Here is a 22,713-nt window from a genome sequence, read left to right as displayed (position 1 = left end):
GTTTGGCCAGAGAGATTAGTAATCTGAGATCAATACCTATTACACAATAAGGATATTGCCAGTGAAGTCAGAAGGAAATCTTAAAGTATTAATGCCTATTAGAATAATTTGCACTCTGGTAAATTAGGAAACAGCACTAAAATCATAACTATTAGCTAGGAAGTGTTGTAGATTAATTGGAGCTTTGCTCCATTTAAAATTCTTGCATGCGTCACTAGTGTTCCCCGGAAAAAATGTGTGCTACATACCATGCACCTGCAAATAATGGCTATAGGCAAAAATTTGTCCTCTTGTGCAAAAAAAAAAAAAAAAAAAAAAAAAACACACTCAGATCTGTAGTTTGGATGGAAATTCTGCCACCTCAAGCTCAAAGAGTCTTCGTCAAGTTATCTTTTACACAGACAATAGAGTTGCAAAATCTTTTATCAAAGCAGACAGAAGATGAAATCCTCTAGTCCCAGGCATGCTGATATCCATTAGAAGAATCATTAAGATTAGTTTTCATCTAGAAAGCAAGGGTACTCCCATTTAATACTCTCGGCTGTCACACACAGCTACCCTTGTCAGGCAAGAAAAACTGCATAATGCATTAAGATTTACTCTACATGCTGAAGTCAGTTCAAAGTAGTCCTCTCTTAGCCAGTCAGGCTTCATGGAAAAGAAGCTTGAAACACTCTCAGGAATGCTACACTCACTCATCCCCACATGGAATACTGCCAAAAGGGGAATTATAGCACCGTCATTCCCTCTGCAGAAAGATGTAACTGGATATTTTGGACACACGGTGAATGTTATTTACTTAAAGATGCCTCAAGTTATGACTACTAAATCCATAAATACACCTCTAATTTCTCATCTGGAGTACAAAAATATTGAGCTTCTCATGTCTTCTAGTGCTGTTGAGAATCTTATCTTTGATTTCAGTGAACTTTGATCAGGTCCATTTAAAGCTGTGCCACTTCAGAATCACTGCACAAATTTTAACTAGTATGCTGCTTAATGTAAGAGCAGAATAATATTGGCCTGCTGAAATAGGATCCCAAAAGGAGTATGCTTGCAGAAGAAAATTGACCATCATTATTTTTTAGAAGAAAAACCTGAGACATTAACACTGCCTGAAAATGTGCTTCCTGGAGGATTCAGCAGGCAGATCCAGATCCAGGACTCACTGAAGATAGTAAAATTATATGAATTTCCACCAGCAAAATTTAGCCTTTTGTTTTTATTGACAGAGATGCATCTAAACCTTGAACTGCCATTTGCATTAAACCTGGGAAAGCTTTTTTTTTCCCCTCTGCTCCCCTTTTTTTTCAAGCAGTTTCTGGTCTACGTTAGGTAAGGGCCTTTCAGCCAATCCAGAAACAGAGGAAATTTTCAAATGAACATTATTAATAACAGATAGGATATTGAGAAACGTTCTAATTGGTGTAAGTGCATAAGTCCCATTAAAAAAACGAGGAAAAGTAGTATCCAGAGAGTCTCCAATGTCTGCTGGACTCTCTCTGAAGAACTCTTCACATCACCAAATTTTTCATAGAAGTCCAAGTGCAGGACTCCTACCAAAAACCAATTTGGCAGATAATTTAGTGTTAAGCAAGTCCCACTGTGTAAAGGAGATTTTTCTTTCTTTTTTTTTTTTTTTTTTTTTTTTTTTGTCAATACATTGATCTTATATCCTTTGTTTTTATCACACTGGAAAGACTGGAAATGCAGCACGGTAGGACGAATACTGAACATTCTTTTATATAAGCAAGATAATGCTCATCTAAAGCTTTAGCATGAACATCAGGTAAAGAGATTAACCAAAGTGTTTTCTTCTGTAAAATATTGATAATATTTTTGCCAAAAAATGACTTCTTCCCACTTGTATAACAATAAGGTTTGATAGGTAGAATATATGAAATATACAGGAGCTTTCTGAAAAACTGTCTAAGCTCACTCAGCTTACAATATGTGGAATGTAATTATCCAGAAAGTGAAATATGTATAAAAATAGGTAAAATCCCTACAATATTTGTACTGAATTATAATTCCTCCTGCCCGGAAGGTTACAACAACTCTACAGTATATGTATGAAATGTTTGCTCATAAAGTTAAAAAACGTCATTAAGTTACCGAAGAACACATTAACTGTAGGAATGCATAATCAGAACTGACTCTCAATTCTGCTTAGCTGGTGCAAATCTACAGAGAACCATCACCATTTCTGAACAAAACAAAACCAGCCTCTAAGTTGAGGGTTGTTTTTTGTTTTGTTTGCTTTTGTTTGTTATAAAGGGGCCAGACTGAAATTTGTGAACAAAATTTCTCTGGAAGTACATTACGTGATTACTTTTTTCCCTATCTCCACTTTGTTTACTGGCAGCAGTCACCCACCTTTGAAAATGATTATTGCCTGACATTACATGGAACTTACACTGCTTGTTCAGAACAAGGCTGTGAAACGGAAAGAACCTCCAACTCCCCTGCCATGACCCAGTTCTGGGCTTGTGCTTTTTTGACGAGTCTTTGATCTACAGCAGGCCTCATAGGCTAGTCTCCCGGAGGAACATAGTGCCAATGTTGTAAGAAACCTTTCTCACTCTGGCAGACGTAACGGAGGGTTTTGGCTGCTTCTGACCACTTCTGACCTCAAGGAAGTAACAGATCCCAGGAATTTCCTTTGGAAAGTTTTCTGGAAGCTCTTCACGGGAACGAGGGATAAAAATAAAGTTTTCTTCTTTCTTCAAAAGCCTATAAAAGAGAAAATAGATGGATATAAAAGATTGTAAAACACAGTCCAGACACATTTGGAAGAGATTGGTCCTGTGGAGCCCCAAATGAAACAAGTCGCAAGTGGGTAACTTCTAAAATTTCTTAATCCAGGATCCTCAGCTGATATAAATCAGCTTGGCATCATCAGCTTCAAGGAGCTCTGTTGACTGAGATCAGCTGAGGAGCTGGCCCAAATAAATATTTCACTGAAAATCAATGTCAGCTTTTAGAAAGTCATGTAGCCAGAAAAGGAACCAAATTCATAATGATCATTACCCATAATATATCATTTGGCTCACTTAAAGCAGTGTACTCCTGCCAATTGTGCAGAAATGAGTATTTCAAATTAAAGACTCTCTCCCAACCTTCTGCTGAAAAGTAGAAGTGTTGGTGACAATGTTTGGAAAGCTCCTACAGGTAGAAGCAAGGTGGTCAGTTTGCCCCCTTCTTATATGTACTGTACTGTATTTCATAAAATAGGTCTATTAATTATAGTAAGATTGCCCAAAGAAAAATCCAGCTTCAACAAGAAACAGAGTCAGATCTGACACTATTCATGAAAAGCACCTGCGAGTTTAATCTGAGGCAGCTGGGGTCCAAAAGAGAAACAGGACCACAGAGGCAATGAAGCCATACCCACTTTTCTCCAGTCCAGCCCAAACAAGTGAAACAAGGTCATAGACCTGACTATAGTGCCTTTTGCCATTTGTAGTTTTCCCTCATAGCAAAGAAGTCTCTGTCTGGTTATGTCTGATAGTGCAGGGCCTATTCACCAACTACCTTCCCTGAAACAAGTTAGAGTTGTAAAATACAGAAAATTACTCTACACGTTTTCTTTTCTTTTTTCTTTTCTTTTTTTTTCCAGTTAATTAAGCCAGGGGCATTCAGTCCCTTGAAGAGCTGAAAAGAACAGTTTCGAAGTTATGCTAAATTCTGAGCACAGTTGGACGTAAGGAAGTAGTCCGCAGCTTCTCCCCTCTCAAGATATTTATTCTTTCTCTCAATCAGTCTTATCTGAAGCTCAGAAACATCAGTGGAAGAATCTTGTTAGCTTCTCAGTTGGTTTTGTAATACTTTGTTTATTTAATGGCTCTAAAGCTGATTTCTGGTAAGTAAATAAATGAATGAATGAAATCTTGTTGCCAGGTGAATTTTTCAGGCTTCCCAGCACATGTAACGGCATTTCCTTTAATGCATATTTTTCTTGAATTTTGGCTGAGGGAGCCTGTTTGAGCTCCCAATAGCTCATTGAAATGTGAAAGCATTTTCTTCCCAGCTTTTAAATAATCCTTGGTTATAAATCCAACAATGTTTTTGCCTTTTAACTTCTGTAGTAGTCTTTGTTTAGCCTGTGGTTTCAGCTAAAAAATATTTCTTACTGTGAAATTATTTCTTGAAAGGCCTTGTATGCTGAGTGTATTCTTTCCTCCACGATTTGCTTTCTCTCTGTTCCCATTGGGAAGCAATTTCACCTCTTCATCTCTCCATCTGTCAGAGATGGCAGACCTTTGTTCTTATCACTGGATGCTGCAAAGATCAATTAATATTCACACACAAAAAAGTATCTCTGCTTGCCTTCAAGCTCAGCAGGAAGAATGGCTTCAAGGAAACCTTCTTGCAAACATTTTATGATTTCTTTGAGAAAAGTCTGCTAAGTTGCTTCATTCCCTCCCAAAAAAAGATGCATTCAAATGCTGAAGGATCTGCACAAAGGCAGGAATAAGATGGTGAGAAGAGCAGCTGCTTAGAGTGCAGCCTGACGTCCCAACTCTTTTGAAATTATGAAAGAGCAACTTATTTGGAAATACAAAAGATGAGCTGCCCCTCGAGCTGTATTTCCACAGCAAAAAGCATAACAGATTACCACATGCACTAGTTTAATTCTAGCTGCTTTGAGACACAGCAGTGATGAGGATGCACTTGTCCAGGCTTCAGTATGTTCTAAGCCTTTGAGAACAACCACAAAGGTTTCAGAGCACACACTGTCCATGCAGCACCTGGAAACATCTGAAACCTCTTCTCTACTGCTGCTGCATCCAGCTAACACTCCTTGCCACTTCCCCAGCAGACACAGCACTGATCAGCTGCGGAGGTGTGCTCTGCTTCGGCACAAGAGCCCGGCACACCGCTGAGCCTGCGCTGCACGGAGGGCTGTCTTTTCTCTCACCCTTTTCCCAGGCCTTGTCACAAAAGCTATCTTCAGGCAATGCAGTGCGGTCTGAAGTAAGCACTGATAAATCAGGCATTTCGACACATAAAGTGCCATAAACTGCTAACCTCATCCCTTGTATCCAGATGTGTTATATAACAGCCTTCAAATTCATTTTCATATCTAACTAAATATGAGACCAATTATAGTATTTGCTGCTCCAGTACATTATACAGCAGGAATGTTATAGTTCGGTAAGGTGTTAACAGTAGCAAAATGTTTATTCAGCTTTGGTTTTGCGTGTTCGTATGCATTTTAACTCAGTATAATGAATTTCCATGTACCATAAATAAAAGTCATGATATGATAGGACTTGGTAATTTGCTGAATCAGAGTTTAAAAAAGCACCCACTCAAACTTGGACGTCAATGTAAACTTCTTTTAGGGAAATTATTTTGTACGCACCAAAAGTTAAGCAGTATTTCACAAAGAAATATGACACACTAAGGAGAACATGCATTGCCTTGCAACAGGATGCTCCAAGAAAAGCAAAGTATCCAAGTCAATCTCCCACAAATACTCTCTTTCATAGGGATAGCTATCAACAGAAAAAAAAGGTTCTTTCTGTTATAATTCTTAAGGAGGGGAGCTTTGTGTAAATAAATGTATTAAACTGTAGTGACCTTATTCATACCTACCTATTAATTGGTATATTTACAAAAAGTTAATTAACGGCTTCCCAAATGGGTTATCAAAAGTCTGTTTACTGCTAGATGACTGACCCCTTCTTCTATGGCAAAAATTGTTGGTCACTATACTAGCTGGGTATCTGGTTTGACAAAGTATGTCAACTCCTTTGTTTCTACATGAATTCAGGTAACAAATTATTATGGCATTCACTAGAAATTCTGCACATAAGGACACGAATTTGCTATTGTAAAGCCAAAAATCAGTCTGCCTAGTCCTAATTTTAGATGGCTTTGTATTTCCTCGACAATTTCTAAATATGCTGGAAAGAGCAGGAGAACAAAAAGAAGAAAGACTGAGTATACCTGGTTTTACTTAATTTGGCATTTTACCTTATTATTTTTGAAATTATGGAAACTCATGTATTGGTGGTTTTCCTTCACACAACTCAATTTCACTAAGATTCTGACAGAATCAGACCTGGTTTTCTAATGAAATATACTGCATATCACAATATATGATTCAGTATGATGGATGCCTACCACCGAACCTTAAAAGGCCACAAGCTTTGTATTGATCTAACAGTGCTGGTCTCAGGAGTTGCCTGGATTTGTCTTGGCTTGTGCTGATTTTAGCAACTGTGATAGCAGTTGTTTAGCGTCTAGCAAAATATGTTTTAGTTTTAGCTTAGCTGCGTAGAATTCTATGCTATTCCACCTATTGTTAACTAACAGCTAATGATCTAAAAGAAGTTATTCTGTGTAGAATGAAGGCTACTTAAGGTCCTAGAATAAACATGAAGCGTAGAAGGGCATGGGCACGGACAGACAGCAGAAACCTCACAACTGTAATCGCAGACCACACTGGACAGTGGCTGCTCACCAAGAGAATACGACCTCAGGGAGGCAGGTGAAACAAAATATCAAAAATATCAAGCAGATATCAAAAAGAACAGAAAAGCAAGTATAACCCAGTGGAAAAAAAAAAGAGTATGAAAGCAGATTGTTAAAAAACATATAAAAATTACCCAGAGGGGACTCAGGACCAAGAAGATCATCCCACCCCAAACAAACTCCTTCCAGTGAAGAAATCTGGTTTCTGACCAGAAAGGGTCAGACACCCTCGAAGGGTGAGCATAATGGCGGAGAAAAGGGGTAGATTCTAGGTAGTGTGTATAACAATTTTAACTGCATTATTAATGTGGCTTTTCTTTGCTAATTAGATTAATTTGGACTCTGAGTGTCAGTATCATTATAACTGACTAATCAGTATCGTTATAATTGACTACTAATAATAACCAATTGTTATATTTTGACTAGACTGTCAATACTTTAATTAGACTGGCAATATTTTTCTGAGTCCATATATAAGGTGTGTTCTCTTTTGCCCATAACTAAATTGTACGTATAACACTGTGTCTCAGGATAGCACATAAGGTGATTAATATAACAACAAACAGTTTTTAAGGATGATCAGAAACAAAGCTTAGATTAATCTCAAAGGGTTCTTGGAGAACAACATCATTTGTTCATCTATATGATATAATTGCATGCAGGAAAAAGAATTTGACAAAAATAAAAAACCATAAGGAGTTTATAAAAATGCATAGAGTTTATTTTACATAATGATGTAAAAATAGAACTTCTTCCATACAGCATTCAACAAGATCAGCATTAAAAAAAAATCAAATTCTGAGGTTTTTAATCGATTCTAAAGGCTGTGGGGCAACTTCAGATAGGTGAACCAGAGGTGACCTCCCCTGGCTTCATGTTTGAAAAACACCCTTGGTTGCTCTCTCTCCTCATCAGATATAGACATGTGATACATCCAGACTGTACATCTTTACCTGACCTAAGGTGCTGGCTGTAATGCCCAGTATGTGACAATGGCAAACAGCTAGAGCCAATACGTGATGCCAGAAGTACCTTCTCCATAAGGGAAATATGTACGGAGAAAGGCCAGAGGTGAAAGGAAAAGGCAAAAGAGTCCGTTCTTAAATATAGTTACTTGACAAATAGCAACAATTACATTTACCTGCTTTTGATAACTGCTTAGAGATCCCAGGACATTATGTTGTAATACTATTAGGGAAACAGGATGAATGTAGGTATGTTGTATTAATAGTAGATAAACATCATTACTCATGACTAAAACAAATAATTAAAATGTATTTAATATTTCTTGTGTGCTGAACAAGAGACTCATAAATCTGATTTTTTTTTTTTTTTTTTTTTTTTTTTGCTCCCTGAATATGGGGAATAGGGTAGTTTTATTCTATTCAGAATAATGTAGATGAATTAAATAACCCTATGGCCAGATTTGCCATTTTACTAAAGAAATGGGGAATATATTCTTCTGTTCCTTCCTGGCCGTGTGTTTAACATGAACCAGTCTGAGATCCTCTATTCCCTCTCCAGTTTCCACCTGTTTTACCGGAAGTTTTACCAACATTGTTCCAGTGCTTTCAGTTTTACAATACTTACTTCAGAGGGGGTCCTACAGACAAAAGACATATTTGGTTCAAAAGAGAAAAGCATAAGAACAGGGTATTTTGAACAGCAATGAGGTTTTATCCCCAAAAGATTCAGAGGCCACCTCTGTAAGAACTGCTGTCTTAGTTCAGAGCTCTTCCTAGACAAGTGTAACTGGAGCAAGACTGCCTAAGGTTCGCTGCTGCTGCTAGGCAACAGCACGTTATATTTATATTTTTAATTTCTGATTCTTACGCAGGCAGATTATGGACTCAAAGGGAAATGTTTGAAACCAATAATAGGCATTCTGAAGTGTGATGATAATTTAAATGATGATGGCTCTTTATATTGTATAATGTTGTACTATATAACGAAAGCTGATAAGTATTAGACTCATTTTCGGCATCTGTATGCTTTGTAAGCAAAAAGCATATACCAGAATTTTCATCATGTGGCATGGTAGGTACAAACACGTAATGATAAATGCCAGTAGTTTTAATTAAGTGGGATACTGTTATTTTCACACTGATTGCAGAAATATCTACTTTGTAAAACATTTCTTCTTAGATAATAAAAGTATTAACTGAGTGCACAAGAGCATAGTATGATCAGGTAGAAGCATCTGATATAGTAAAAGGTCAGCTATAAAGACATTTCAGTTTGTGGTGAATCACTTTATTTGTACACAGCAAATTGTATACTAATACAAATTCTATTTAAGAAGTTATATACAGCTGCCTCAGATTATTACTAGTTTATTTTGATAGTATTACTATATTACAATTCAAACTTCCTAGATCACCTTCAGGGGCTCTGAATAATTCTGTCCTACAGAATATTTTGTAATAGCAATCTCTCTTGACCACTGTGTCAACATCATCACATTTCTTGCCTTCTCCCTATCTGTTCTCATGGTAGGGTTTGGAGTAGCCTAAGTACATGCTTATGTGCCAATGCACATTCACTTTATAGTTCAAATGCTTTCTGAAACATGTAAAATGAACTAGTTCCTATACTTTTTCTCACTACTTTTAGCCATTCATCTTAATTAATCACTGTCTCTCATTCTAATATACATTTTATTGTTGTTTCTATTTTCTTTACCTATATCCACGTGTTTAGTCTGTTGCTCGAACTCAGACTTGATATTCTTTGAAGTGACCACTGAATTGGTTGTTCTGAATCTGTTCAGCATGTAACAACAGATTTTCTAGGTAGTACACTAATGCAGATAGCAAATATTAATAATTCAATATTTTGTTGTGGTTTGTTTTGCTCTGTTATGTAATAACATTACTACACCATTCAGTCAATTTTCTACCATCTTCCCCTTTTTGAAATCAACAGTCTAAATTCCTAACTTCCAGAACTAGAAGATAAGCCTAGACATGATGATCCAGTGGGGCGAAAGTTAGACAGCACTGAAACAAATGGAACTTTTATCAATGAAACTAGCGGAATCAAGATTTATTCCCATGTATTCCCATGTATCCCTACTCCTCCCCAATGGCCCTATTAACTGTTCACTTCTTAGAAGGAGCCATGAGAGTCCTTCATACTCCTGTTCTAAAAAAAGACTGTGCTTTTTACGGACTCAAGGAGTCCCACAACAATGCAAGGCTGAGTAATGAAATCAGTTAGAAGTTTTCTATGGATGCACCAGGAGATCAATATCCAAGACTATCCAAAAGCTAGCATAAAAAGGGATTTGTGTGTTAAGAATTAGAGGAGAATCTTGTCTTTTACCTTTTTATTTTTGCCACCATGGCTATTGCAAAACAAACACAAATAAAGGTTCTGTTCACTAAAAATCATTATTGCTCCCCCAGCTTCAAAAGCTGTCAAAATTATCCCCAATATATGAAATTTTAAGTTCACAAGTTAGTACTGTGGCATAAAGCAAGAATTTGTTTCATTTTAGAGCCTGGGTCTATCTCCTTGATGATCTCCACGTAGGCAATGGGGGATGTTGTCAGGTGCCTCCGAAGCAGTCTCTGCTCTAGGTTGAACAAGCCCAGCTCTCTCAGCCTCTCCTCATTAGGCAAGTCGACCATCTTGCCAGTGATGCACTGAAATTCCTCATTTATAAATTTCTGCCTGGTTCTGATGTCCCAACACTGTGTTCAGTAATCCAGATGCGGTCTAATTAAGCTAAGTAAAGGAGATTAATCACTTCTCGCGATCTCTGTCTGTGCCCCTTTCATACAGCCCAAGATGCTGTTGGCCTTCATTGATGCCAGGGCCTACTGCTTGCCCATGTCCAACTCACTGCCCACTGGGATCCCCAGGCCTTTGCCAAAGAGCTGCTCCCCAAGCAGTTAGTCCCCAGCCTGTATTGTTGCAAGGGGTTCATTTGTTCTTCATGCAGGATTTTACGCTTGTTGATTTTCATGAGTTTCTCATTGACCCTTTCCTCCAGCTTGTCTAGGCCCTGTTCTCAATCATATTACCTTCTCCCCCCTCAGCCAGGTGACATCTGCAAACTTGATAAGAGGGCACTCTGTCTCCTCTCTCAGGTCACTGATGAAATAGGACAGATCCCAGTATAGATGCCTATGGTAGTCCCCTTGTTACGCTCTCCAGACAGAATACAACATATTTTAACTACTAGACTCTTAAGACTACAGATCCATTGAGTTTTTCATCCATCTAGATTGTAGCTTCTCAATCTGCATACAAGGAGGCAGTAGGAGATGTCTTAAGTCTTGTTAAAGTCAAGGTAGATGACATCCACTGTGCTCCCTTTATCCAAAAATCTAGTTATTTTGTGTCAGAAGATCCCTACAGCCAAGGCTGATTGCTATGGCTATTTTTTAAAGATAAAAACAATCCTGTTCCCATTGAGGTCAATATCTTAAATGAGCAGAAAATCAGAAAAACATTTTGTACACAAATGCTTGAATAGGGATTTCTAGGATTAAAGGGAGTAGAAACAATTTGTAGACCACTTTTTAATATAATCTGGAAGATATAGAAGGGGAGAAAATCTGACTCATATTCTGCCAGGAAATGTACTTGTAGTAGGATAAAGGACAGTATAAGAGCATATATCGCTAGCAAACTCCACATGCAAGTCCTCAAACTGGCTTTCAGAACAGATTTCTCACCAACAACATGGTAAGAAGATGACCTACAATGACCCCAGATCAGTTGTCTCATGGTAAGTGTACTATATCACTGTTGTAACCAAAAAAAATCAGAGCTGTCATTGGCACACTAAAAGTGGCACTGACTTAATCATTCCAAGAACAGTCCAAATAAGTAGACTTATGCATCATTACTCTCACAAATATTGACAGCATGTATTTCCTGCTGTACATTTCTTAAAATATTATGAAAGTGTCCAGCTGTCCAATTTCTGCTTTCAGTGTAATAAATTTGAGCAACGTAATTGCCCTGAATGGAATTACACCCCAGAACCTGAAATGCGAAGCACTAAGATCTCTCCTCTTTAGAAACATGGACTGGACTTTCAGAACATCTCAAAGACCTTCTCAGATCAGAGAACATCCCTGTATAAGAAACACTCCTGTATAAGATATGTTCAAGTCCTTGCTATAGGACCTTGGTCTCTTTGTCAAAATCCCTCTCATCCATTCGTATAAAATTAAAAGCGAAGGCACTGCTACCATTTAAGTCTTCAAAACTGGGACATAAGTGATGAACAACCTTGTGCTCTCTTTTTAAAGAATGTCTTAGGGGGATTTTCATAGCCTACAGTGGAAGACATTTTTTTTTAAGTGACATCAAGTTCCAAGTAGCAATTTCTTATATATTTATATAAGTTACTTTCATTTAAATGAGCAGATTTTCTATATTTGAGAATAGTGTGGGGCTATATGTCTCTTACCTGCTACAACATAACAATATGAACCTGATTCTGCTTACTTTATGATCAAAAGTCCATTCAGTTTTTCTGCCTTTTGTTAAAGTAGTTGCTCCATTCTGTAAATTTTATCTGGAGTGAATAGGCTTTCAAGATGAATGTTATTTTATTCACTAGATTTAATTACTTTTTAACTTTCATTTCTGACTGCTTTATATTTTTAGCACATCAGAAGCTTCAAGTCTTGGATGAAGAAATTCTATTTAAAACTTTCATTTACATAGACAGATATATGAAAAATAAATATGAAGATTTACAGTTCTGTATAAGAAAAAAAAAAGAAAAGAAAAGCAGTTCTGTTCGAGCAATGATTTATAAATTTACTGAACAGGAGCAGTCACAGACTCACAGAATGGTAGTCCAACACTCCTGCTCATGCAACCGCACTCAAGCAGTTCTAAAACTTGAGCAAAATCATGCTTCAGAAAATTATTTCAGATACATAATGCAGGAAAAAGAATGAGATTTACATCTCCTGACAAAGAAGTGAGTATATCAGTACTCATCCAAGCAGCAGAAATTCTTATAGTCAAAGCTGTCAAACTTGAACAATAAGGAACGTCTTGTTTTTTTTCCAAGAGCTGTTACTCCTAAACTTATTTAATCTAACCTATTCTCCATTTGCATAACTCCTTCAAACAGCTGATGATAATAATTTGCCTTTTCCATTTTTTTTCTTAAGCAAATGTTTGTATCAAGTATCTCTTGACAGTGCGAAACAAGAAATTTTGCCTCTAAGAATGCATAAGAAGTCTTTGAAAGCTTGGGCTCACTGCCAAAATCAAAGACTTTCTCCACCACCAATGGAAATGTGCTTCCTTCATCAGCTTTATCTAGGGGGTGGAAACAAAATCCTCAGAAATCCTCAGCCTAAAGCTGTAATAGCGAATAAATTAATGGCAGTATGGTGGGCATTTCCCATTTCTGTTATGTGCTATTTTAGGCAGGAATGGTTGGCCCTGCTGTAGCAATTCCTTGCTTCCACTGTCCGACTTCTTTGCACTCCCTGATGCTGAGCTACGAGAGCTGTGCAGTACCTCTTTCCAGGTGTCCTAATGCTCTGCTGTCCTTCTGCTGATGTTCATGGGCAAAGGAGCATGTCACAAGGTCTGACTTTAAACAAGCTGCAATAAAAACAGAATGTAAAGGCTGACAGCACTTACTGGTATGTGGTTGGACTGACATTGATGCGACGTGGGTGACTTCCTGACTCGAACTTGCTTGCAAGAGTGACGTTGTTTCCAAAGAGACAATAACGTGGCATTCTTACACCAACAACACCAGCCAGAACTGATCCTGAGTGAATGCCTATCCTCATCTGAAAAATCATGAGATCCATGTCAATCAGTGCCTCTTGTACTGCCCAAACTAATGTCATTAGCACTTATTTACAAGCCAGTCACAGTACCCCTTTAAAGAAATAATAAACCAAAGAAGAAATAGTGGAAGTGAAAGAAAATAGGCTCTCTCATCCTTGTAGCTTAAACTAAATATATTTAAAAACAAAAAAGAAGGTGAACATGTTTCCCACTAAAACCATTTTTGTCTGCTTCTTCTAGGCACACTTACTGGAAGTAACCTCTATCAAGACAGGACAGGATGAAATCACCAAGAATTACTGCAATGCCAGTCATTTCATTATTCATATAGATACATTACAGAGGGATACTTTTGCAACTAGTTTCAACACAGGCTTTAAAATAAGATACACATTTTCTCAAATTGGCAGAAGGAGTATGAATTGGAGTGAATGAATATGGTAATTTTATCTTTTTCATATTTGTTTTTTTTCCAAATTCCTCAAGGTCCAGTGGTGCTTTTTTCACTTTGTCAGACAGAGAGATATTGCAACAGTAAAGATGCTGAAGAGTAAAACACAAGGGCTTTTAAAACCATTTTGTTAAAAAAAAAAAAAAAAAAGGTTGGAATAAATCCCCAACAAACTAAAAAAGCTGTGTCTATTCTAGCAACCATTCTGCTGTAACCGTCTAAGATACAGAGATTATACTGATCTAGAAAACATGGAGTCACAATCCAAGTTTCTTTCAGAGGGAATAATCAAAAAGGGAAGATTTATTCTGCACATATTTTAACAACCAGTGGTATTGGCAAGAAAATCAGTTTTACAAATAGGGAAATCTCTTTCCCTTGTTAACTCTACAATATTAAAAGAATCAAAAGCAGATAGTTATCTCTTGGGAGGATACTCTTACTCATAGCAACTGGACTGCTGCAAAACATGAGATAATGTGCAGAAGATAAGTAGTAGCTACTAAAACAGACATAACAAAGGATCTGATGGGCATTCAATCAGTGAGCTACTAATAAAACTCTATACCTTACCAAGTCCCTTTATTTACTCAGCTCACAGTTATTATCCTACTATGTTTTTTTTTCTGTCAATCTCTATATTTTTAATGATACAATAAATACTTGCTCAAATACAAATAAGTAATTAAATGTCTTATTAGCTTGCATACCAGAATACATTGCAGCTAATTAATTGTTAGCTTTCTCTATGTTAAGACAAATGCCAGCATTTTATAAACTTGGTAGTCACAAAGTTTTAAGAAGATGTGAGGATCTACATTATTTCACTGACTATAGTTCTTCCCATGTGTCTAAGGTTTTTAACATGCAACTAAAAGTACCTTTCTCATTTTGTTCCTCTTTCTTTAACACATCACAGACAATGGGTATAACAGCATATCCATTATATACTAAGCCCAAGCCTAATCTAACAACATATCATTCTGCATTCAGTGGGATGTTACTTACATTTCCACAGGCACCATAAAACTTTCAGTAGTCATAATAATTCTGTTAATTACAGACTAATATTAAAAAAAAAAAAAATCTGTGAATGAATAGCGCTTTCACTTAACTATGCTATCAAACTTTTAGCACAGTTTGGAAGGCAACTATTAAAATCCTTCAAACAGTCTATGCTGCTGGGCCATGAAGGGGCCACAAACTTGCTTTGGCTGTGAACAACGTCTGTTCAAACCCATCACATCTACATTGCTTTGGTGATATTTTAGGAATGAAGGTTTACTGCTTTTGTCACAACATACATTTAAGGTCTTTGTTGTTCATTTTCAATTAAAAGAGCTCCCGCAGTAGCAGTCTTTTTCAAGTTAGTGAAGTAACGATTACTCACATCAATACCCGCCCTCAGCAAATGATTAAGAGCAGACAGTCTTGTTCACACAACAGCAAGTACGCTGTCAGCTTTTAGTAAATAACAAAGCAATGTTTTACAATGTCTGGTTTTTGTGAGATGGCAGAAGGATTACTTATTTCTTACACAAGAACACAGCTAGTGCTACCTATTTGTTCCACCACTGCCCTGCCTACTTATTAAAGGATCACAAATAAACCACTCACTGTGACCTCCTCTGAGGTACATTCAGCCACATGTGAAGGCCAGATTGAAACCATAAGGAAAAGCACTAGCTTTGTTTTACAATTGAGAAAGTAAGATGAGAGTATACATTAGATTATAAGGAAGACCTGGTAGAAAAAAAAAGTATTATTTTGCAATACATGCAATGAAGACTGCAACTGTTGCGGTGTTTTTCCTACTTTAACTCCTAAAGCGCTTCCTTGTACACAGTCATTTTTTTTTTTAACCATTGTATGCTTCAGTGACAGAGGACTTTGATCAATATCTTCAAATTCTCAGTTTCAGAAGTGCTAGGCTCCCTAAAAATATCCAAACCCCACTCACACAGAAAGTGCTCTCAAGATATTTTCTTACGGTTGTCTCACTGAACAAGAAAATGAGGAAATGCCATTTGTGGTTATGAGTTTTCTGTAAGTGCCAAGGGAACCAGCCACAGACCTTACAATGTCAAAATGTTAGACTTGCTGAAAATAATAAAAGAAAATATATAGCTCTTGATATCAAATATTTTCCTTTGGCAGGTGATTGAATTTAAAGCCATGCCAACTTCCATTAAAATATTGAGGCAGGGAGCAAAAACAAATGGACGGGAAAGAAGTGGGCTTTCTTATTTATCACAGTTTGTATACAAAGAGATAAAGAAAATTCCTTGGTTTGGCCGAATATATAACATTTAGGGTTTTATCTTTTTAGAGGGGTTTGTCCACATAACTTTTGGTGCCTATTTAAAATATTTTTGGCCATCAGGCATTAGGTAATTCAGATCAGCAATGCTCTCCAACAACAGCACCGCCGATCACCGAGACTCTGTTCTAGTAATTAGCCTTAGTGAAGAAAATAACATTTTCTGTAGTACATTTGATTTCGTTACAAGCCATGCTCCTACAATAAAAAGGTAGATGTTTTGGCAACACAGGTACAACTGCACAGAGCTACTGATAAGAGCATCAGAAACTGAAGTTACCATTAGGTATTGAGATTTAAGAATCATGAAATTCAATGTATGTTTTGCTATTTAACCATATGGATAAATGCCTGATATCACACAAAATTACACCAAAAACATCCCTAAAAGAAAACTCCTCCTGCTTCATTATTTTGTTCTCTACAATAAAAAGTCCGTAATGCTGGTGCTATTTCCACAAATTATTCCTGAGTGTGTCTTCTCATATCAAGAATAACCATTATATTATGTTTTTTAGTGAACTATGTTTTTCATAACAAAGTCTCTTCAGGATTTTATTTCATCTGCAACAAAATTATTCTGTATTTTTCCTCACTGAATTGAAAAGTGTTGTGTAATAATTTAAGGTATTTTTAAGGATGAAAATTTGTGATCAAATTATTAGCGATTAACATGAGATGGTGATATTTGGGGATATTACCCTCTCATGTTAACTTTGCAACAAAATAAAATCTGTCTAGAGAACTTATCTTAAAACAATAGTCATAGTTTTATATTTATAGTCGTAGTTCCCAGGCCTTATAGTACCTATAGCCCTTATGGGTGCTTTCCCAAAACAGTAACCATTTAAGATTATTAATAACACATGAAAGGGAAATTAGGCAGCAACACACGGATGTGTTATTATCATAGCTATATTTATACCTTTATGTACATTATATATGTTATACATATATAGTAGATAACTTTTTATTATGCATTTATACTTAAAATAAATATTTTATACTCCTCCTTTGTACTGACTGCTCCTTTATCTGCCCTTAATTATTTGGCTAATGATAAAAGGAGAGCATATAAATGAGTCCAAGGCAGGAACTGGAAAATTTAGAGGCATTATGCATATATCTGGAAAGACAGCTCTTTGGAAACTGTCACAGAGAACAGTAGACAGCTGTGAAAAGTCAAAAAATACGAGGCCATAGTTAGGGAACAGTGAAGGGATGGACAAAGGCAGAAGACACTTCTAAGGTAGAAAATTTGAGGGGACAATGGGAAAAAGAAACACAACCAGGTGTGAAAAAGGGCAAGAAACCTATAAAAGAGCTTTTAGACAAAGAGGAGAAACTTGAACTAGCTGCAATGGAACAATTTACAGTGGAGAATGATGGGGAGAAGAATGATCAATTAATTTGATCTTTGCAGCAGTTGTGGTAAAAGTGAGGTGGAGGAAAATTTGGTGCAAGGGTCAGAGTGATAAAGAAGCCTGCTATGATGAAGACAAAAAGAGAATAGAGCTGTAGCTATGTGGGTAAGAAAGCAAGCTTCCAAAAATATTAAAGAAAAAGTAGTGATATTTGGATGCGGCCCAAGGGAAAGGCAGAGGGAGCAGAAAAGGCTGATAACAGAGTGACCATAAAAACAGTGACTGGGTCAATAGTGACAAACAGAGAAGATTCTTAAGGAAAGATAAGGAGCACTGAAGCTATAGTCATTCTCTGACATAACTTAACAGGGAACTATATCATAAGTGGGGTCAATGAAAACAGACAAGACTGGTCTGAGACAGAAGAGACAAGAATAAACAGGAACAAGAATGAGCAACATGAAAATGTTTTGCTTTTCTGAACTGAGTGAATGGAAATTTCTGCTAATGTGTTTTTTCTGAAGTACTAAATCTGAGAAGAGTCACCTCCTACACCTCCTCATTGTCAAAGCATGATTTTTACTTTTTTAAACATAAAAGTGTTATTTTTTTTTAACCTGTTGTGTACTTTCCATCGTTTCCCAAAGCCCCAGTGCCTTGTTTAGGTACCATGCAGAAAATAGAACTTTTTGTTTCTAATACAGCCTATTGCAAGACAGTTGAAAGGAAATGCTCTACTGAAAACTCAGATATTTTACAAAAAGTAAATTAATGCAGTTGTAGGCATGAACTAAATTTCACCATTATTAATTTATTATTCCTTAATAGCTTTCTCTGTTAATCTGTACTTTCAAAACAGACACAATACAGTCATTTGCTTTGTGTTCAAAGCTCATGAGAGTCTCTCTGTCTTGAAATTCTGTTGAAAAATGCATTCTTTCTTACCTCTCCTCATTTCCCCATACAAATACTGAAGATTTCTTTTTTACATTAAATACGAATGGAAAGACACAGAAACCTAAACAAATCTGTTCTACAGTCCAAGAAGTATTATTTGTTTCCTCAAGAACATTATATAAAACTTCCTCAAATCTAAAATTTTAACCGAAACATGGTCACTGATACACTTGGTACACTGATAACCAAGGGAACACATTAAAATTCATATTTTCTTTTAGTCAATATCGAGACATGCATTATAAGACTTAAAATTTCTTTTTTGCTTAGAGCTTAACTCATATCTACTGTTAGGGCTTAAACAGTATAGATTCTTAAAAGAAAAACTTATTATTTTTAAAATTATACTTCTTAAATGCATCTACAGATCTCTGCCACAAGGGCTAAAAATCTATTTCAGAAAGAACAAACCCTCATGTAATTCGGAAGAAGAGAAAGGAGGCAGCAGGGAAAACTAGGTATCTCTCATGACAGAGGAAAGCATAAAGAACATGAGGAGGTGAAATTGAAGAAGGAATGCTCAGGTGAATAGAAAAGCTCCTTGCTGACTGTATTGAAATGCAAAATACGAAAAAGAAAAGTCTGCTCTTATCTCTTTTTGTCTGCCAGTAAAGAGTAGTCTTGCCAGTAAGGAGTAGTCTACCCTTACGTACACACAGGCTTTCCAGTTCAACCAAAGGTGCATGTAACATATCTTGTGATAAGCATAGGGCTTTTGCCATGATCATTTCCAGAATTCTCTCTCAGCAGCCAGTAATTTTTAGTTCAGGAATTTCCTGAACCAAAGGAAATCCTTTTTGTAAAGAAAGGTGTTGTTCACAGTTCCTCATCAAACATGGGCTATATTTTAGTATTTTATAGAAGTGGAAGTGGCTGCAATCAGCAACACATGTACACATTCTTCCCACTACAAATAGAGAGGGAAAGACCTTAATAAACAGTTCTCACATTCTGAAAAGCATATTCTCATACTAGAAAAAGAATCTCGGATTGCCTCACAGGTTAGCTACATCCAGAAGGACCCAGAATTCAGTTTCACAAAACTGCTTGCCTTACATAGACCCTAAACTGAAGAAGAGCAGAAGTAAGAGCAGACTGAGAAGTAGGTGACACAGTTTCCAAAGCAACCACAACCAGGAGTAATCCATCAGCCAGTCAGCCCGGAGGATTTCAGGCTTGAATAGTGTGAGTAACTGGCAGCTGCTCATGACTTCATGCTGAGCTCATAGCAGAACTCATGGCTGATACGAGGTAATACCTGTGTAGAAGTATTTCCAGACACATGGAGGTCCCAAGTCAGCAAAGCACTTAAGTAAGCATTCTGCTGGATCAGGACTTTAGACATTAACTTGGATAATTTTATCTGGGCAATTACAGATTACCACTTCTTAGAGGAATAAAAGACTCTTCATTGGCTATTCTAACTTACTAACAATCTGTGTCTCAGTAAGGACCATCTCCCTTCCCTCCTTGTTACAGTCTCATTCAGAAAGGAGAAAATCACCTCCTGTAGAGTGTGTCATGTATTAGCCCATGACGCACTGTCAGATCCTTTCAAACAAGAGGCGCCAAATTCTGTAAGACTTTACATTCTCCAATATTTGTAGCAGTTTTTACAGCAGTAAACTGTTCTCAGAAACTTAACAAATTGCCTTACATAGGAACATTTATTTGTACAATGTATTAACATAAAATAGGCTTTAAAAAGCTCAGACCTCTAAAAACAGGGCCAAACGCTGGTGAGTCAAATGTGCCTTTCTGCTTCTTCAAAGAACTGCAGGTTGACAGGACTGACAGCTATACCCTGACATATGCTTTTGTGTGGGGGTTATCTGTATTCTTAGATAGATTTATAAATACCACAGTGTCTTTCTGGAAAGGGACATATGACAGTACAGCTCACTACAGAATTGTTGCCAAGAAACAGACCTGCTCAGAGAAAAATTTAGATCATTTTGAATTTCACGAGGTGTTTTATGAAATTAAACTACAGTCTCACCCATATTTTAATAGCATTTGGAGAAATGAACACTTGGCTTTCTTCTACTGAAATTTTCCTAGATTTCTTAACCATAGATTTAAGATTATTCAACCTGCTTGAACTAAAAGGCATAAAATTGTTTAAGGAGAATGAAAAATACAGTAATAAAGTAGCAGAGATTTAATTCCTTGGGATCAATAAACCCATTTTAAATAGTAAGTTATTGGGGAAGGCAATGTGATTTGTGTAAAAGGCACACAATTACTACAATCAATATGATGTACACCAGCACAGTGCACATGTATACCCATGGGCTATGGTCCTGCAGTAACCATCTCATAGTCATCTCTACTGACCCAAGTGGACCAAGGAGCTATGAAGCATTTCTATATAATGAAGCCCCAGATGTGAAAGATTAATAAGGTAAAATAAATATTCAGTAGATAGACAGGATTAACTTGTTTATCTCCTCCCATTACGTTCTTCAGCTATGATCTAAATTAGCCCTGCTTGGAGTGGTGGTTGCATCAGATGACCTCCAAAGATTACTTACAATCTATTTTATTTTGTGATTCTGTATTTCACGTCCTGTGATGAAAAATCATGCCACTGTAAGGCTTCATCAGTAGTATGGAGCATAGTTAGATGAAGTAAAAATCAATAGCTATTAAATTACAAAGATTCAGACTAGTTTTAGGGGTCATTAGTTGTAGCACCAGAGGAAAACTTGTATTGGAGCAGCCTTCTTCAGGTCAAATCCTTTCTTGACACGCTACTTAAGGTGTTGCTCAAGGTCTAGGTTAGAAGAGGATGTGGGTAATCTGTAGGAGACATCCAGCCTGAAGTATTTTACTGTTCTCACCCTACATGAGAAACCAACAACCTCATTCACACCAATGAAAATTTCTAGGGTTGCTGAAAAGAAGAGTAAGTTCCATATCCTTCTCCTAAAATGCCAAAGAGACACTATGCTAATCTGCTTCTTCATAAGCTGCTTCTCCCTCACCAATAAGATGTTGCCTTTCATTGCTGATATAGCATTTAATCAAAAACATTTCTTATTGTTTTCTTTGAATAGTAATTTTCACAGCAGGAACTTAATTACTATGTGAATCTGTATGCTCAGGCACTTAAAAAAACAGCTAATCATTCAAGCAAGCCCACAGAGCAGTGGAGGATTTTTCCCAGCCTCCTCTCTACTAACACCCAAAAAAGAAAAAAAAAATAATCAGAAAGTTGTTTGATCTTTAGTGTAGGAGGACATCTTTGTCTCACAGTGCCATCACACATATGACATACACCGACTGCATTGGGTGATATTTTAGCAAGGATAAATGACACATTTTCAAAATATTGAAGGGAACAAAAAAGCTCTATGTTAAAAAAAGAAGGTAGGCATTATTAGAAGGGAGGCCAAATCTGGTACCCCAATAGGGACAAGGCTTCCACAGCTCCATGTACCTAGGTTCAACCAGTACCTGAACCTGAGCATGTATCCCCAGTAGGCACACTCACAAGCACATATATACAACACATACACGCAAACATACATGGCTGGCCACGTAGGTCGACACAGACAGACATGCACAGTATTTACACAGATAGCACCAAAGCCTCATGCTCTTCCCCTCTCTGGTTGATCAGGAGGAAGATCCTGTGGGACATATATTCACATATATAGTGTACATCCCTCAAGTAGCTGGCCGTAGATACAGTCTGCCCAGTCTGGATCTCCAGTCTGCCCAGTTGCTGGCACGTGGACATGTGAGCCAACAGCCCCACTCCAGTTGCTGGTATAAACTCTATCAGGTAACATAAGTGCACACATGTGCACACTCACACACAGTGAATCCCTTCAGTAACTGGGCTTAGACACACAGTCACTGGATCCTTGCTTGTCCCAGGTGCTGCACCTCTCGAGATACAGATGCACAGACATACGCACACAAAAGCAGGTCCCTCAATAAACCCCTAGACCCTCTCCAGACCTCTAGATCTCTTCAGCAGTTGGTCAGGACTCCCCTGGTACCTCTGGTAGCCAATTGTCCCTGTGATCTTACTCTTATAGACACACACACATACCTGGCTCCCAGGTCACTTCACCTGCTTGCCAGCTAGTCCACCAATAAGACTTAGCATTCACTAGTGATCACACACTCATTCACATACTCTCACTCACTTTTGTTGATGGCACCAGAAACACATGGGCCCTCTGGCCCGTGGTCCCGTTCCAGTTGCTGGCACGCAGACCTCCATATACACATGCACAAAGAATAGAGTTCCACACCCAGTAAAAGAGTTAGAAATTGATTTTAACAACAATATAGGGCAGACTGCATCAATCACATGCAGGGCATGGCTGGACAAGTGTACT

At 37.3% G+C, this 22,713-nt stretch overlaps 1 protein-coding gene across 1 annotated transcript in view; it reads right to left on the bottom strand.

Moving 5' to 3' along the window:
- Positions 1-360: 360 nt before the first annotated feature.
- Positions 361-22,713, bottom strand: part of GUCY1A2 (guanylate cyclase 1 soluble subunit alpha 2) — a 155,602-nt gene continuing 133,249 nt past the window's right edge. The window contains exons 7-8 of the mRNA XM_062577541.1: positions 13,111-13,265; positions 361-2,733 (exon numbers count right to left, since the gene is read on the bottom strand). Coding sequence (XP_062433525.1) covers positions 2,526-2,733; positions 13,111-13,265 — 363 coding nt within the window. The 3' untranslated portion in view covers positions 361-2,525. The remainder of the gene's footprint in view (positions 2,734-13,110; positions 13,266-22,713) is intronic.

The sequence above is a fragment of the Rhea pennata genome, chromosome 1 (assembly GCF_028389875.1).
Source record: "Rhea pennata isolate bPtePen1 chromosome 1, bPtePen1.pri, whole genome shotgun sequence".
Classification (NCBI taxonomy): Eukaryota; Metazoa; Chordata; class Aves; order Rheiformes; family Rheidae; genus Rhea; species Rhea pennata.
Note: the sequence above shows the minus strand (reverse complement) of the source record. Positions and strands in the feature narration are given on the sequence as shown.